The 16,728-nt window shown below is 53.6% G+C and overlaps 2 protein-coding genes across 3 annotated transcripts; both read left to right on the top strand.

Moving 5' to 3' along the window:
• The first annotated feature begins 1,108 nt into the window (after nt 1-1,108).
• On the top strand, nt 1,109-7,131 carry ARL9 (ADP ribosylation factor like GTPase 9). Of its 2 annotated transcripts, XM_042808405.1 has the most exons (5): nt 1,142-1,196; nt 1,278-1,297; nt 1,686-1,854; nt 4,666-4,841; nt 5,952-7,131. In XM_042808405.1, the coding sequence occupies exons 1-5, from the start codon at nt 1,157-1,159 to the stop codon at nt 6,129-6,131; spliced, it is 585 nt and encodes a 194-aa protein (XP_042664339.1). In that variant the 5' UTR covers nt 1,142-1,156; the 3' UTR covers nt 6,132-7,131. The 2 variants fall into 2 exon arrangements, with proteins under 2 accessions (XP_042664338.1, XP_042664339.1); XM_042808404.1 differs by having other exon boundaries at nt 1,109-1,297.
• A 3,815-nt stretch (nt 7,132-10,946) lies between these two features.
• Nucleotides 10,947-16,237, top strand: THEGL (theg spermatid protein like). Its single transcript, XM_032983319.2, has 7 exons — nt 10,947-10,954; nt 11,112-11,234; nt 12,828-12,965; nt 13,279-13,399; nt 14,509-14,640; nt 15,147-15,322; nt 15,924-16,237. The coding sequence occupies exons 2-7, from the start codon at nt 11,194-11,196 to the stop codon at nt 16,036-16,038; spliced, it is 723 nt and encodes a 240-aa protein (XP_032839210.1). The 5' UTR covers nt 10,947-10,954; nt 11,112-11,193; the 3' UTR covers nt 16,039-16,237.
• Nucleotides 16,238-16,728: the final 491 nt, after the last annotated feature.

The raw sequence follows: 16,728 nt of genomic DNA, 5'->3' as shown, positions 1-16,728 counted from the left end.
CTTCTGTGTTTTGTCCCAGTCAGTCATTGACCACCAAACAGCACAGGCACAGAGGGTCTTGCAAAACGACATACGGGAGAAGATAATTTGGAGGGGAAGAGCAAGGCTGTTAGGAGAAACCATGGCAAAGCATGTAGCAGCTGACTTGGTGTCTCCCCTTTTCTGCAAGCCAGCTGCCTTACTCTGGTGGGCTTGGGAAAACAAGAGTGAGCTAAACCAGAGTGGCTGGTTGTGATGGCGGGCTGCATTGAAGAGGCATTGCGCTTCTCAAGTGGAAGCTGGTGGAGAGGTGGAGGATGCGTCTGCTCTCCTAGCACCCCACAGCTATCCCTCAAGCATCTCTTTAAGCTTCTGGTTTGGTCTGAATGTAGCAAATTTTCCATACGCTGACTTTCATTGGATAGAAATAGCACCTTGGGGAGAGTTGTCAGTCCAAAAGGTGTAAAGGCTTCTGTCTCTAAAAGAATTTAAAGCTAAGGCCTGAAGAGGTGGTGGGCAAGGGAAATGTTACTGTGGCTTAAGCCCTGCCCTGAGTCCCCACGGGGTAAAAATCTGCTAAGTGGAATCCAGTCTTTATTACCTTTACTGTGCACTGGGAGCATCTGGAAAGGGGGCCGAACGTGTGTTGTGCTGTGAGTGAGAAGGAAAAACAGAGCTCTACGCATGGCTGGCAGAGTCACTTGCTGCTGATGGAAGGGACTGCGGTAGGTGTCTTGCCCGGGTGCTGTGCCTCCTGAGCCAGCAGCTGGTGTCTGCAGGGGAGAGCGCCCTGCCCCGCGCCGCGCGGTTTCAGGGGAGGTGATCTGGAGCGAGGACGAGGCAACTCTGTGTTCTCCAGGCGGCTTCTCTGAACAAACCTGGCTGAAACGCTGGCTCGGGGCAGTGCCGGAGCCCTGACCCCAGTCCCTGGGTGCCCAGCTGGGAGCGAATCCCGTTGTCGGGGGGGGGGAGAGGGCGGTGGCGGCAGCCGCTGTGGGGAAAGCCGCCTGCCCCGCGGCTCGCTCTTCCCTTTATTGAAACCAGTAAGTTCTCGGCCCGGCGCCGAGAGCCCAGCTCCACGCAGGGGAGGCAGCCGCGCGTTCAGGTCTGCAGGGGGAGCTCCGTCCGTCCCTCCGTGCCCCGGCGGCGCGCGTGTGTCCGGGCGCGGAGCTCGGCCATGGGCACCCACCCGCGGGCCGCCGCGCTGTGGGGGGCGGCGCTGGCCGCGGCGGGCGGCGCGGCCCTGGCGGCCTGGGCCTGGGCCTGGGCCTGGGCCCGCCTGCGGAGCCGGGCCGCGCCGCCCGCCGCCGCCGATCAGGTAACCGGGGCCGGGTCGGGGAGCGCCGGCGGGGGCCGCCTGGGGCCCCCTCCGCGGGGCTGCGCAGCCCCCGCCCGCCCCGGGGCGACCGGGCCCCGGCAGCGCGGCGGGGCCTGGGGCGGGCGGGCCGGGGCCGCGCTCACCGCTTCCCTCCGCAGCTGCGCCGGGGCCGGGGCCGGCGGGTGTCCGCGGCTTCCCACCGCCTCGCCTGCGCTGCGGCCGGGAGCCCCACCGGCGTCTTCTCCCTCATCACCGTGAAGTGGCGTTTGCTGTTTCCCTCCGGGCCCCTCGTTACGCCTCCGGTTTTTTTTCCGCCTCCCCCCCAGCCCGACCGAGCTCCGCACACGCCGCGGCTGCCGGGCTAAGCGTGCTGCCCCTCGCCTCGCAGGGTGAAGGACGCAGCGGGCAGATCCTGGTGCTGGGCCTGGATGGGGCCGGGAAGAGCAGCGTTCTGCACTCCCTGGCGACCAACCGTGTCAAGCGCGGCGTGGCTCCCACCGTGGGCTTCAATGCCGTCTGCGTCAACACCGAAGAGTCCCAGATGGAGTTTCTGGAGAGTGAGTGAACCTGGTTTAGTACAGAACATAAAATAAGTTCAGATCCTATATCCTAGGCACCAGGCCCGTATTTAAAAACCTCCGTATTCGCTCGTGTCTGCTCTGATAACATGAAGTTGTAATTACTTTCTCCTGGTTTCTGTTTTCCCACCCCGCTTCTTGAATGGGACGATGCACTGGTGTTAGAAGCGATCTGTGTTTGTTCAGCCCTGTCCTCCAGGGAGTTCTGCTTCCAGATAGAGAAGGGTAACAAGCCTGATTGAGTGAAACCAGCCCAAAGCAGGGGTGTCCCCAGTAAGCCCTGTGTTGTGGTCCGTAGCTGTTGTATATTACACAGCTTCTCCTTAGTCCTTGCACCTGGCAAAGGGTAAGAGCAGAAGAGGAATGAGCACTAAGGTGAAAGAAGAGAGGAGGAAGAGAAAAGCTTTGTACGCTTTTTTTTCAAAAGCCTCATAAGTGGTGTTTTCCAGTCTTTGATGGCTTTTGAATGTCTGTACATTTTCACTAAACTTTCTGTGTTGCCCTTAGCACTGATTTTTGGGTATTGACCGTGCCTGCAGAGAGCGTCCCCCGTGATGCTTTTGGGGTGTCACAGCTGTTCTAGGGACAGCTAGCTGATGGGGAAGGTAGAGGCCCCACAGTCAGGTGGGCCCCTGGAGCAGAGGGGCTGACATCCTAGCCTCATTGCCTTCTGCGTTTTGTGGAGGCAGGAGCTGCCCTTTGCTTCCTGCTGGTTCTGCGTGGTGCTGTACCAGTGCTCGACTGGCTCAGTTGGCAGCTAGCCCGTAGAAGCCTCTGTGCCTTTGTCAGCAGGCCTAAAGGAGTTGTGCTGTTCCCAGGTAAGTCTCTGGGAGGTGAGGATGAGGCCGCTAAGGCAGAGTTTCATTCCCAGTCTTATTACCGCAGGAGTCTCTGCGGTGTCTTAGGGAAATCGCCTCTCCAGAGATGCTTGTAGTCTTGTGCCCCTCTCCTATTAGGTGTGAGATACCTGTGTCTCCTGCGGGGAGGTTCTTTGTGTAGCTGATCCCAGAGAAACCCACAGTATCTGCTCCTATCCGGGGGCGGCCTGGGCCCGGCTCTGTGCACCCCGTGGCAGAACCTGTTGTTTCTGAGTCGTCCTTCCCTCCCTGGTCCAGGTTGGTAGTGACTGAGATGTGATGGCTGCCATCTGACCCATGGGAAATGAAATGTCTCGGGCCAGTTTCAGCCAGGTAAATCCGTGCATGGCTCTCTGATCTGGGTACTTACCCAGTCTGTACCATTGCCTAGTCCAGGGGTTAGCAGCCTACGCTGTGATCACATACCACAAGATGATCCGCCAACAGCAGGGTTTTTATTTTGCTGGCTTAGACAGATAGAAAACTGTTCTATCGTTTTCTTTGTTCTATCATACTGATAAGGGGGTGGTATCTTGGCTCTGCAAGGGATAGGAGCTCCTGGCTTCTGCTGAGTTCCTACTGGTTTGAGAAAAATCATGTTCTCTGTGAGGTTGCTGACCCCTGGGTTATGCTATGCATGAATAGACTTAACAAAGGGAACGGTGGTGAGCCCCCACAGCGTCACGGTACAGAACCAGAGGCATCTGTCCCAAGTGTGACGTGTTGGTCACAGCCCTTCGGCTCCTTTCCACAGCGACAGCCTTGCAGTTCTGCCTGCAGATACGCTGGGGCTCTTGAAAGGTCAGGCACACCCTAGAAGGAAATGTTGCTTCCCTTTCTACGTTCTTGGAGCTACTGAATCATTTTGACTTAAGTGAAAGCAAAATTGCTTTGAAATAGAGCAAAGTCACTGAGGGCAGTAAAAGATGGCTGGCTAACAGGTCAGTTTGAAGAGAGCTCCTGTGTAAGGCAGGAGACAGCTATAGGGAACCCCAAATGTATTGCTTTGAAAACTTAACTACTTTTGTTAGACTCACCCTTGCCTTTTGAGCACCTCAGTACTCTTGAGTGAGTGGTTCTGCAGTGTATCTAGGAGAAGACCTGGAGAGCTGGAAACACATCTGAAATACTTAATACACTGTTAGCTATTCCTGCTCCTCTTAAACTCAGCAAACTACCAAACTCTTTTTGTCCCCTGGTGGGGACAACAGTCTTAAGCAACTTGCTACATATGATTTCACTTTTCACTACGGAATTGTTACCAGGCCTGGTTTTGAAGGTGGACAATTTTCCTCTGTATCCAACAGAGAAGAGCTCGTAGAAATTTATCCTGTGCAAAAATTTCTCCAACGGATTGGCTAAAGAGTCTGCTAGGGCTTGATCTTTCTCTCTTCCTAAGCATCTCTGGTTATTGACAGTATGAAAGCTGTGGGAGTTTTGAACTAGTCTCTAGTGACATGCAATCTGATGAGAGCCCTCCCCACCTCGGAGCTAAATTTCTTCTTTGGAAATTGTAGGCCTGCTTTGTCTTAAGATGAGATGGACATGTGGAGTTAAGTTATATGGGGGCATTCTCACATGGTGTTTATGGATGCTGAGCTTCTTTCTACTCTGCCTACTTGCTTGAGAGCAAGAACCAACAAGGCACAAAGCAACCGTAAAGAAACTGAACCCAGAATCCTCTCAAAATAAGAGCTTACAATGGAAAGATATTTTTTTTTCTTTTGACCCCAGAGCATGAACATATGCCTGCATGGGACTTGGTGGAGGAAAATAAAACTATTTCCAGTCTCATATACAGTACCCCAAATACTTTGAGCTTTTGGTAACCCAAATACCGTGGGTTTTTGGCCCAGGGCCTGCTGTCTGCACCTCTGGGAGCAGTGCTGCTTGGATGGCTTGGTGAGTCCAGTGCTGCCTTCTTCTCTTCCAGTCGGGGGCAGTGAATCTCTGCGTTCATACTGGAAGATGTACTTGCCCAAAGTGCTGTTGCTAATCTACGTCGTGGACTCGGCTGATCATGCCCGACTGCCTGTGGCGAAACAGCTGCTTCATCAACTGATCCAGAACAACTCCACCCTGCCAGTGGTGGTTCTGGCCAACAAGCAGGTAAGAGTTCCCTGCTGCTAGCTGAGCTTGGGCTGGCAGCAGCTCTGAAAACAGCAACAAAGCCTTTCAAAGGAGGCTTCATGCCTTTAAGGAGGCCACATGGCTGGGAGCTGGGGGTCTTTCTGGGACACCCATTGACCACAGAAAAAAATAATCTGAGGTTGAATTTTGGACCTGCAGGGTGCAGGTCCTGTGCTGGGAGATGGTGCAGTCAGAGCTGTGGGTGGAAATAATGGTGGAAACTGCTGTAGACTTGCAAGGGTTGAGAGCTGCAAGGGAGACCACAGTTAGACCTGGAGTTAGGTTTCTGTTCGGAATGTCTGTCTAGGTGTACCGCTTTACCTAGCAGCAGCTGAAAAGTGAAGCGCCGTTGTTTGCCTTTGGATTAGTTGTTGCTCCTAAGGCTGCTGCTGAAAGAGCAGCCTTCCTCACGAGGCAGTGCTTTCTCCTAAGGTCTTTGTGAAAGTGTCAGTGACTGGTGCTGTACCTGGAGTAGAATTGTGCCTGTGGTACAATCAGATGATGGAACAGCCCAGGGGTTTTAAGCCCAGATTTTCTCTCATGAGGTCTGTGTGCTCAGTTTGCTCTACGTTGTTACCTTCTAAATCTCTAGCAATTTAGGCATGTTACTAGTAGTCCTTGGTGTTACTCTTGAATGCTCAGGCTCTGGCTTCCTCAAACACAAATGCTGTTACTGATTCTCTAGGAACTGGAGTCAGAAACGCTCCTGGCTGGGAAGTTACGCAGGGCGTGACTGTTGTACGTTTGCCCTCTTCTTGTAACTCCGTGCTGGGCGCCTGGCGCCTTGGGCCAGCAAGACTTTCATCTGCCTTCTATAGGTAGTCTTACATTATTACCAGAAACACTGGAATTACTAGAAACAGAACTGTACCCTTACTTCTTTGGGAAGAAGTTAGGTTAAGGATAAGCATTTCCCCCCCCCCCAAGCATTTTAGGGCATGGGAACTTGATCTTGTAGAAGGTACGTAAGAATGGTGTCCCTGGAGCCTTTGAGACCCTTCCCTTCCCTGGACAAAGAGGGTGGCTCAAAGCAGGAATGGTGCCACCACCTCGTGCAACTAACAGGCTTGTTTTGTTTTTGTGTATCAGGACCTCGAAGGTGCATGTCGCATCACCGACATCCACGATGCTCTGGCACTCTCTGATATTGGGGACGAGAGGAAGATGTTCTTGATTGGTACCCACGTGGCAGAGGATGGCTCCGAGATCTCCTCCAGCATGAAGGATGCCAAAGAGCTGATAGCGCAGCTGTTTTTGGAAATGCAGTGACAGCTCTTTTCCTGCAAAGTGATATTTAGAGCTGAGGGGGTCGAGGTGTTGCTGTGTGGTCAGTTTCCCACGTGGCAACTGAAATGTACAGATATCTTTTCCTTGTGGGTGTGGAATTCCTCTGAAAATGATGTCTAGTTGGTAAGAAAATCTAATTTATAGTGGTTTGAAAACACATTTGAAAAGTAGTCTATTTTTTAGCGTATTTATAGGGGAAAATTAGTCTCTTGGTCAGCAGTTAAGGGAATATATAGCTTAGACGGGTTGAGCTGGCTTCTTGCCAGGTGGGAGTCAAGCACTGGCTTCAGTGGAACAAGGTTGTATCCAGCGAATTTAACCTGGCTGGTGTCTCAGGCTTAAGTTGAAATGTGTTTACTTCACAGGTCTTGCAGAACCCTGTTAACAGTGGTGTTCTGTTAGAAATGAGACCTCACTTCTTGACAGTGTCAGAAATTTAAAGTGCTGCGACTAGCATTTTTGACAGTGATAACTTTTGTTGTTGCTGTATTGGAGCCAGCTTTTAAGGGAGTGGCAAATTCGTAATCTCTGGAAATTGGGTTGGTTACTGCTTCTTTAGTGGGTAAGAACAAGAAAATGAAAGCAGTAAGACATTAAGTGTTTCTTTGCCTACAGGGAAAAAACAAAACGGTGTAATTTAAGGTAGCGACTGGAAGCGTTTAAGTTAAATTGGCAGCAAAGGTGGGAGACTCCTCCATCAGTCTGAGTGGTTTATTTCAGCTTAGCCCAGATTATCCTCAAGCAAGCAGTTTTCCAGGTGAAAAACCTGTTGTTTTTCGAAAGTGATTTCTGTTGGCTCAGCAGGTGAGGCAGAGGAGCTGCTGAGGAGCGTCACCCTCCTGGTGTCCTCATGCTCACGCTCCAGGGGCGCGATCGGGGAGCCATTCTGTAAAGGACCTGCTTCGCAACCGCGTTTACTGCATGAGGGTTTTACCATTTTGTCCTTTGGAACAGGCTCATAAAGCAGAATATTTTACCCTAACAGGTGGTCCGGCCATCGTTTACCCGAACAAGGGGCCTTTTCTGGGACAGCCGCCTTGGAAAGGGGGCTGTTCACCCCTGTGCCAGGGCCGGGTGCCCGCTGGCAGCCCCGGGCTGGCCGCCGGGGTCCCGGGGGAGCACCGGGCTGAGGGGTGACCGGGGCGGGGTGGCGGCCGTTACCGTGGCAAAGGGATCGCACAGCGGTGGGGGGGGGGGGGGGGGGGGGGGGCTCCCGATTTCATACAGCCGTTACTCCCCTGAGGCTGTGGAGACGTCCCCTTGGAGTTATGGAAGGCCACGGTAAGGGGGTGGCTACACTGAGCCGGGTGCCAGCCCACCGGTTGGCAGTGGCCGCCGGTGCTCGTCCCAGGAGGAGGATGCTGGTGAGGGGATGTGGTGCTGGGGGTGCTCTGTCCTGCAGCCTCAGGGGCTGCCAGCATCCCCCCCACCCCGCTCCCCAGTGAGGAGTGGCTGCTGGAGGGGAACACTTCACGTGCAAACGTGTTACTAGGCAGCTGCACCGGGAAGGTACCGGGGGAAAAAACACTACAAATACCTACCAAGCAATTGTACCCTAAGGAGACGCAGAAACTTCGTCTGCTTCGGGATTATGTCACGCTGAAGAGCAGGCAGCCCAGGCTGCAGCTGTCACCACGTTTTTTAAGTTCACCTCTTCTTGTCTTTGCAGTTTCTCGTCGCTTGTCTGCGCGCTCACTCAACAGGTAAGAAACCCTCCCGGCCCCGGCCTCCTGGCTGGGTGTCCAGGTGGTGCCCCCCACGTCTCTTGGGGAGGGTTCCGTCGGGGATTTGCGCCGAGTGCTGCATTGATGACACTGTGATAAACACGCCCGGTTTTCCCCCTCCCTCTGCTTCTCATGACAAACAATGTCCTTCCCCTTCAAAATGGAAGCCGTGACCCTTTGCTTTACAAGGAATTGATCTCCAAGGGAGTTGGTCCCTCTGAGCAATGAGTCCGTGTGAGCTCAGGCAGCGGAGGGGAGGTGTTTCTGTGTCTGGCTGCAGCAAGGTCCCGTTTTCCCCGCCGGGAAGCACGAGGGGGACCACATGGCACAGGCTGCCCCAGGGCTGTCCGCTTGTCAGGGAGGGAGGGAGCTTAACTTGTTCAAGTTGCAGAGCTGCTGCAGGTGCGTCCTGTGTGGGGACGCGCCCGTCCAGAGCTTTTGCTGTGATAAAAAGAGTAGGAAGTTTTTCTTTTTTTTTTTTTTTTGCAATTGGACAAACGAAACCCCCAAACTTAACGATTGTCAGGTGAGTGGAGGGACCCGGCTGGGACGTACGCTGACCGAGGTCCCTTGGCCGGGTGACAACGCGAGCTTTGGCGCAGCAAAAGCCTTTAGGGTGCTCTAGGTAGGCCCTTGTGTCTTGTAGCATCGGTGCAGCTTCAAAGTAATAGATACAGGAACCGGCGGTGGGGGCACCGGGGCTGCGGGGGCTTGGTGTGAGGTTTGGCGGGGGCTGCCGGCGGCGGCGGTGCCAGCTCCGCGGCCCGGCGAGGCCGTGGCGGGGGCGGCCCCTCCGCGCGGTTATCCCTCGCCCTTTTGCAAGGAAAATCCTCTGGCGAGCCGCTCGGGAATGAAGAGCTGAAACCGGGGTTTGGCTCCTGAGGCGACGGCTGCCTTCCACATCGCGTCCTGTCTTGAAGAGGAGGCGGGGGGGACAGAGTCTCCCAGGCGGTTCCCTCTGCGGGATCTCGGTGGGAGCCGTGTCTGCGGTGTGGCGACGGGGAGATGAACCAGCAGGCATCTCGCGGGGAGCGTGGGGCGAGGATGCTCCAACAGCAGCCTGCCGTTGCCAGGGTCTCTGTGGTGCTGAGCTCGCTGGCAAGCGCTCGCTGGGGCTCGGAGCCTCACCAGAGGTATCGGCCCCGTCAGAGGAACCACGGGTGTGTCCCCAGAGCACAGGCTGTTTTCTGTCAGCAAACTCTTATCGGTGTCCCTGCTCCTCTCTAGGGCTACGCTGCCTTTATTGCCGGGCGATACTGAGCAGGGAAGCAATGCCCCAGGCTTTCACCCGCCGTGCCTTTTCCGTGGTGGGGGTATTTCCACAGCTGCCCTCGCCGCGTGGTGGTTCCCCAGCCGGCGGGGGGGCCCGCACCTGCAGCCGCAGCGGGGAGGGGGGGGGTGGTCTGGGCTTGGTCTGTGACACCAGCGAGTTCTGCAGAGCGCTTCTGGCGCTGGCGTCGTCTCGTCCTTCTCTTTGTACCCAGGCTCACAAAGCACAAATGCTTCCCAGCCACTGGGGTTTCAGGCCTGGGACACTTGAGCAGCAGGACCCCACAGCGATATCTGATCTTGCTGAAAGGTTTTGGTCTGATGAATATTCAGTAAAAACATTTTCAGTGCTGCTCCTAGGGCACAGACCATGTATATTCCCGTGTCTCTATAGCATCTAAAACATCTGTGCTAAATGGCCTGAAAGAAAAGAATAAATAAAAAAATATATCTTTACCTGTGCTCCTAAAGCCATGTGGGAACAGTGCTGTCTCCATGGTGCCTTTTAGTAAACCACAAGATTGTTGATAACTGGTGTTTCTGTTCATCTGGGCTCCTTTAGTCTGGGAGATCATCCATCTCCAACCTGCTGGGGTTGCGTGGCACATCATTAACCAGAAAAGTACCTTCCCCCACTCTCTGCCATGTCCCAAAGGGACCCTGCCATCAGGGGAAAATTGCAAATCTGTGTGTCTGCAATCCAAGAGAGAGCACAGAAATCCATGGGCTGATGAGTTCACCACATTAAATGAATGGAAAGTTACTTGGAGAGAGAGATCCCTTAAACACACCCTCACAAAGGATGGAGGCAAAGGCACGGGGGTTCGAGAGCGTGTTCCGAGGCTTTGAGTACAGCAGTACCTTCGTTATGCTTTGTTTAACTGTATGTTTAATGGCACGTTTGTCTTTTTCTGCAGTTTTGACAGGATACAAGAACTTGCAGAACCTAAGAAAGCAGCTTGTGCAAGCGACCCCAGGTAGGGGTCCCAGACAGCCCTGGCTCGAGCGCTGGGGACTGAGGGGGCTTCAGCCGGTACAGACCCTTTACCTTTGTCTTGCTGCTGCTTTCCTCTCAAGAGCACGAGTGGCTCCAGAAAACCAGATCGAGAGGGACTCTTCGATTTGCTCTTTCTTGCTTTCGGTCCAAAAACTGGACTTGACCCAAGGGTTGTCTTTGCTGCCCCACTGAGGTGTTGCCGGGTGGGATGGTGCTGTGGTGCAAGGAGGCTGGACCTCAGTGGGGCCGCAGGCTGCTGTATCCTGGAGGACACAGTCCAGCTTTAGGAACAGAACTGCTGTCTGCATTATGCGATCAAGCTATGTCTTGACAAGCCGGGGCAACAGTCTCTTGATAACGTCTCTTCTCCTCTGCCTGGGTGGGTGTCACTGTGCTCAAAAAAGGCTCCACAGACCCATCACCCTGCTGTTCCCTGCCCTGAATACCCTGGTACCCTCTCCCACCATGGTCTCTCTCTCAGTGGGGGATGAGCAACTCCAAATTTGCCCTGGGCACAGGAGAGTAACCACTAACGTGCTGCAAAACCTCACCCACTTTCCATGGCACACCCTGACCGTAACATTATTATTATTATTTTTACTGTCATACCTGTGGTATAGTTAGGTGGTAATGAATGGTGAGGCAAGAAAAATGCAATCATGAAACTCCTCCAGGGGTTTCAGAGATGTAATGAAACGACCCTTTCTGCGTATCCACTGGTAACCGTACAACCAGACTCATTACTTGAAGGCCCTTTTCTGTTTGAGTTGACAACAACCACCTGGACAGTGTTAGGAAATTCAGTGCCAGAGAAGGTGAGTGCTCAGGGGATGGCAGCGGCGCTTTACAGCCGGGGGGAGCGATAGGGACTGTGTGCGTGTCCCATCCTAGGCAGGGGAGGATAACCCCAGCGAGCACATTTCACACTTGTGCATTGTTTCTAGAATTTAACGCCCTTGCTGTTCTTGCTAGGCTTGTGTGGGGAAACCAAGAGACGATCTGGGCCCTCTCATGGGATGCTTTGACAGCTCGACCATCCCGAAGAACAGTGGCGATGGCCAAGCCCAAGAAAGATTTTGGCAAGCACCAATGCAGGTCAGTGATGCGGCAGCACATCCTGGGGGAGGAGGCAGCTCAGAGGGTGCCCTCTAATCAGGGGGATGTTCTGGCTCCCAGGGGAAGGGGAGAGGCCATCCCCTCTCTTGCTGCTGCTGCCCTGCAGGGAGCTCCATGCCACTGAGACCCACCAGGCTGTACTGGTGCTTGGAACAGGGGCCATCCGTAGCAGGGAAGAAGTCACCCTGAGTGCTTGACTTCTAAAATCAGGAGGAGCTGGGGGGCTGTTAATTTTTAGTGCCCTTTTATTTCCTCATACCCTGCTTCGTGGCTGTGGGAAGAGCTTCTGCAACACGTGGTGGTTGCTGGTCTGATGAGTGCTCTGGGTTCAGATCAGCTACCGTAGGGGCCAGCCTTGATCTCAGTCTCCGAACACATGGGAGCGTGTTCCAATGCTGCAACAAAAAAAAAAAAAAAAAGACAGCTCTGCTTAGGCTTGGAAGCAGAGGCATCGTGCACGCGTGCGTGCCTTGATAGAAACATGTATGTGTCACACTTGTGCGTACAGAGTGTACACTTGTGCCTAGAGTGTTCCCTGCCTGTACTGGGGCTGAAGCAGCCCAACCAGGCACCTGAACAAAAGTCATTATCTCCTCCACCCTCTTGGAGTCTGGCCTAAATCTTGAGAATAAAGGTTAGGAAGTGCTATGAACAGAGAAATCTTGCAGCATCCTGCTGCCTGGAAGGAATCCAGGTCTCTTGCCTTTGAGTCAAACCTCCGCTATCACTACGTGGTGAAAAACTAGCCCATGTTTGGGAATAGGAGTGAAAAATTGTGTAAAAAATGTAAACTTCAGTGGCACTGGGTGATGCTGCATTACTTGAAGCAATTCATCCGTAGCTCAGTTGGAAGGGACGGAGCTCTTTTGGAGACAGGATGGTGGTTGCTAGTCTGTAAGAAGTCCTAACAATGAGAATGGAGATGGAACTGTGTTGCACTCCTAGCTTTCCTCTACCTGGAGGGATGTCAAGACACGCACGTCTGTAGTTTTCTCTCCTCTGCCACTGTCATCAGCTCAAGGGCTGTCATCTTCCTGCGAGCTTCTGCCTCTGACTAACGGTGTCTCTGACAGCCGTTCCTGCCTTTCTGCTCACCTCTTCCCTGGTGATGACAGGCATCTTCCAACAGTTGTGGCTGATGGAGAGCTGGATGAGCAGGCACTAGGCAAGCCTGGGGGGATACCAAGATGAAAGGAGCTGCGAGCGCACAAGGTGCTATTAAGCCATTGCAACAAAGAGGTTTCTAAATTGACAGCGCTGAACAGCAGAGATGCTGCCAGGTTTGTGTTGTGGAGTGGCTTCTTGAAACGGTCCAGGGAAAGGCCTAGACTTTGAAAGCAATATACCATGGGTGCTTAAAAGAGGACTCTACATACGCAAACAGCATTTGCCTTTAAAGCCAGAAGATCTCGAGTGTAAATGCCCATTTGTTCATGGCTTTCTCACGTGCACTGGGGCCAACTTTTGTACATGCAGCAGGCATGGATGTTTAACCAGACTTGGGATACCATCTTCCAAGATCATGTTCTCTGTCAGTTTCCTTTTGCTAACTCTTCTCTGTTCTTCCTCAAGACCCCTCTTCTTGTACAGCTGTGGACGGGAATCAACGATCTGGGAGCGTCCCCTGCTAGTGGATTTTGGCTTTCCTTCTGATCGGCTGCTGAAGTTGTCTGAACCTAAAAAATGCCCGTCCGCCTACCTGCAGCAAAGGTGAGAGGCCAGAAAGCCTTTAGAGTGCTCTAGGTAGGCCCTTGTGTCTTGTAGCATCGGTGCAGCTTCAAAGTAATAGATACAGGAACAGCGGATGGGTATAACAGAGGGCAAAATGCAGAGCAGGGACTTTGCTGGGATTAGGACCTCTGGACTCTCTCATGGGATGAGTGGGTTCTACACTGGAAATGGCCACAATACAAAGCTGCCTTCTACTGCAGCAAGCACCAGGCTCAAACATCCCGTCTGCAGCCTGGTGTAACCAGTGGGGGGAATATCTGTGAGAGGCGGTGCCATGACTCTCTGCTTCCAGACCTCGCCAGTCCCCTGAGTGGCTTGTGTCACCAGCTGCACTGAACTATAAGGCCTCCCCACGGATCCTGGATCTTGCCCGGCCAAAGGTGCTGCACCCAGAGTTCCGGCTGGCCAGAGAGGTGAGGAGGTGCTGGAATGAGATTTGGAGGGGACGGTGATGCAGTAAACTGTCCCGAATTTCACACCCTGTGTCCTGCCCCTGGATGTGCCCAGTGTTTGCTGTGGAGGGGAGAAGCTGCCTGGCTCTGCTGGGGTTTGTGATACGGAAAGAAACTGCCTTTTTGGAGAGAGATGCTGTCTTTGAAAATCTCCCTGTTGAGGGACAGAAAGCAGCCAGGCTGGAGCAGCCTAGAACAGTGGGAGAGCCAAGGGAGGCATCTGGGCTCCATCCCCTGATAAAGCAGCCTGGGAAAGTAGAGAAACCTGATGGGAATGGCCTGTTTGGCTCCTGGGGAGTACAGTCGTGTTTGTAGTTGGGCAGCTGTGCTCCTGTGTATATAGGGGGCACGAGCCTGTAAGCAGTACGTATTTTAACGGTGTTTTATCAGAAGCCTAATTTAGAGACATATTTCTGAACTTGCTCCTTTTAGGTGGGTCATTGCTTTGGCAGGGGTGAAAGGGCTTGGGGCAATCTCAGATTACAGTCATTTCCATGGCAAAGGCTAGGTTTTCTGGCTGCAGTCTCTGGGTTGGGAAATAAGGGAGGCTGTGCTGGAGCAGGCCTTGGCATCAGTAACTGTGTGAAGAACAGGGGAAAGAAGTCCCATGCTGGAGCAGGGATCACTTTTGCTATAGGAATGCAGTTAACTGCACCAGCACTTTTACCCTGAAATGTGAGTGTCTCTCCTTAGCAGGGAAATGAGTTGGTCCAGGCAGGAAGATTAATGTGAAAAACATTACTCTGGAAGAAATTTCTCTGCACTTTTACCTGGCTGTACAGGCTCTCATTACAGGCATTCCTCTCCTGCCTATGAGTGGGAGACAGCTGGGGAAAAAAAGAACAATATTGGCTAAGACATACAAATCCCAATAATGCCAAAATTACCTTACAGTTCAGGTGAAAGAAAAATAACGGGTGCTGGGAAAAGTAAGAGTGCTCCTTCTTGCGACTGTGTCTGCAGAGGAAGGATGCTGGGTGCTCGTCCCTTTGGAGAGGGAGTGCGTCCCTGTGGGCTGCTGCGTCGAGCTCTGTGCCTGCACATCCCTCCCCCGTTCTGAACCCGTGCAGGTGCCAACACGGGTTAAAACCGCTGCGGTCTTGGCCAGAGCATCCTCGAGGTTACAGCATCTCGCAGAGCCCCGGGCCAGGGAGGTGACCTGCTGCTATCAGTTCAGCCTTCCTGAATCTGTCATTCGGCCGGTAAGGCGGCATCGCCCGGGACCGTGCGCGGCAGAGGGGCGGGCAGGGGGCTCGGTGGCTGGTGGCTCTCTGCATGGCAGCCCTGGACGTGCTGCTGTCGGTGAGGCAGATGTAGCTGCCTCCTGGGCTGCAGAGCAGGGCTCATCCTCCGTCCAGAGCACGAACTGACTCCCAGCAGACATCCCCAGAGAAGGGCGGACCTGTGCCTAGCCTGCAGTTGTGGGGATGGGGAGGGAGGGACAAGGTTTAGCCGGGATCTCCAGCGCTGAGGGATGGGTCGGACAAAGGGCTGTGAGTAAGAGGAGGCTGGAGGGCAGGCTGTGGGACTGGCCAGGCGGTGATTTCTCCTTCCACAGCTCCCCTGGTGCCAGACACAGCTGTGGACAGGATTATGTCCCATCTGTGCGTGGTCAGTGGCTGTGAACCTGGGTACACTGAGTTGCAGGCTGACCACCCTTGAATGCCAAGGAGCACCTGTAAGGACCTTCCTCACCGTTCTTCCACAGGTTTCCAAGTTGGCTCAGGAGGCAGTTGCGAGCCCTCGGACGCTGGAGCTGGCCAGGGCAAAAAGATTGCACCCTGACTACGTGCCCCTGCGGGATGCTGAGTGGCCAGTGACCAAGGCTGCAAAGCAGGCGGTGGCCACACCAAGGCTCGTGGAACTGGCTCAGCCTTGCCAAAGGTAGGTGCTGCTTCCCTGCCGTGGGGAAATGATCAACTGTCAGCCCATTTTGTGCAGGCCATGGCACCTTGTTGGTTTGGGTTTGACCAGCGTGGTTAAGCCACCGCTCTTCCAAAACGCATGGATTTTATATGGCTGGATGTCCTAATGCTCTGTGGATTGTGGCTTAAAAAATCATTTTTGAGGTGGAAGGAGAATCAAAAGAGAATAAGCAGGAACTTCCTAATTCCAGTAGGAATTACTGGTTGGGAATTCTTAATTATTATTTGCAATTATAAAAAGCAACCAGCTGACACACGGCACAGCGTAGCACACTCCCGTTGCCCAGCGTGATGCAGCTGGCCTCAGCCCGGGCTGCGGGAGGTGCTGGGCAGGACGTTTCACGGAGGGTGGGGGAATGCCTGGCTGTAGTGGCTGCGACAGCTTCGGTGCGGGATGGGGCATCCCCTCTCGCTAACATCCTGGTGACAGCAGCAGAGGCATGACTGCTTTTGTCCTCGCCTGACAGGGCAGGGCAGGGCTCCGGGGAGGTGTGTCAGCTGGCGGGCAGCTTTGAGAGAATTCCAGTCGGAACTGACCGGCTCTGTCCTCGTTCTCCCAGGCCTCCTGTGAACTCGGCTCGATTCAACCCAGACGCCTTCACGGTGAAGGAGACTGCTAAGAAGGCAACTTGTTCGGCTCGGATCCAAGACCTGGCTCGTCCGATTAAGCGCTGAGCTCCCTCAGAAACGCAGCCTGCTGCTTGTGCCAGTTGTCCCCCTCACCCCTTGGAACACTGCCCGCTTTGGGCTGTGCTGTGGCTGGAAAACCTACTTGAACACAGCGCAGAGGCAGCACCCAGCAGGGACACTTTCGTCCAAGCAGCTACTTTTACTGGGCTCATCTGGGGAGTTAAATAAAATGGTCATTCCTTAAGAACAAAATAGTCATCAGGCGAAATGAGCAGAATTTGACCTAACGTGGGAAGCCTCTCTCCCCTGGATGGGCTATGTCTGGAGTTTGTCGCTCTTCTTATTTTTTTTTGCTCTACTAGTTGAAGAAGTAATGTGCTGGGAGGGAGCCAGCACAGGAACTGTTCTTTCACATAAGGAAGTGTGGCAAACCAAAGCTGACAGCACGTAGTAGGTTGATGCAAAACAACTCCTGACCTTGGGTTTCAAAATTTTTGCCAAACTTTAGAGATCTTAGTGACGCTCAAAGTTTTATGCTTGTGACAGAAGTAGAAACACAAAAGGCTGCAACATTCCAGATGCAGGGCTGGGTTTGATAAGGTGCAAATCTTTAGTATAGACTTTGGAAATGATGGGGTGGCTTGGATTGGGGGCCCATTTTCTCAAATGCCTGGAGAACAGGCAGACCCAGCGTTTTGCTGTGCAGTTCGGATACTCAGTTGTGTAACCTTGGGC

Source organism: Tyto alba, unplaced genomic scaffold (assembly GCF_018691265.1).
Source record: "Tyto alba isolate M040663 unplaced genomic scaffold, T.alba_DEE_v4.0 Super-Scaffold_6, whole genome shotgun sequence".
Classification (NCBI taxonomy): Eukaryota; Metazoa; Chordata; class Aves; order Strigiformes; family Tytonidae; genus Tyto; species Tyto alba.
Note: the sequence above shows the minus strand (reverse complement) of the source record. Positions and strands in the feature narration are given on the sequence as shown.

What these genes read in the sequence shown, in the direction of transcription:
- ARL9 (XM_042808404.1), top strand. Translation starts at nt 1,157, where the DNA reads ATGGGCACCCACCCGCGGGCCGCCGCGCTGTGGGGGGCGGCGCTGGCC. An exon ending in CCAGATGGAGTTTCTGGAGA is followed by an intron (nt 1,855 to 4,665) that starts GTGAGTGAACCT and finishes CTTCTCTTCCAG; the next exon opens with TCGGGGGCAGTGAATCTCTG. An exon ending in TGGTTCTGGCCAACAAGCAG is followed by an intron (nt 4,842 to 5,951) that starts GTAAGAGTTCCC and finishes TTTGTGTATCAG; the next exon opens with GACCTCGAAGGTGCATGTCG.
- THEGL (XM_032983319.2), top strand. Translation starts at nt 11,194, where the DNA reads ATGGCCAAGCCCAAGAAAGATTTTGGCAAGCACCAATGCAG. An exon ending in AGTTCCGGCTGGCCAGAGAG is followed by an intron (nt 13,400 to 14,508) that starts GTGAGGAGGTGC and finishes GAACCCGTGCAG; the next exon opens with GTGCCAACACGGGTTAAAAC. An exon ending in CTGGCTCAGCCTTGCCAAAG is followed by an intron (nt 15,323 to 15,923) that starts GTAGGTGCTGCT and finishes TCGTTCTCCCAG; the next exon opens with GCCTCCTGTGAACTCGGCTC.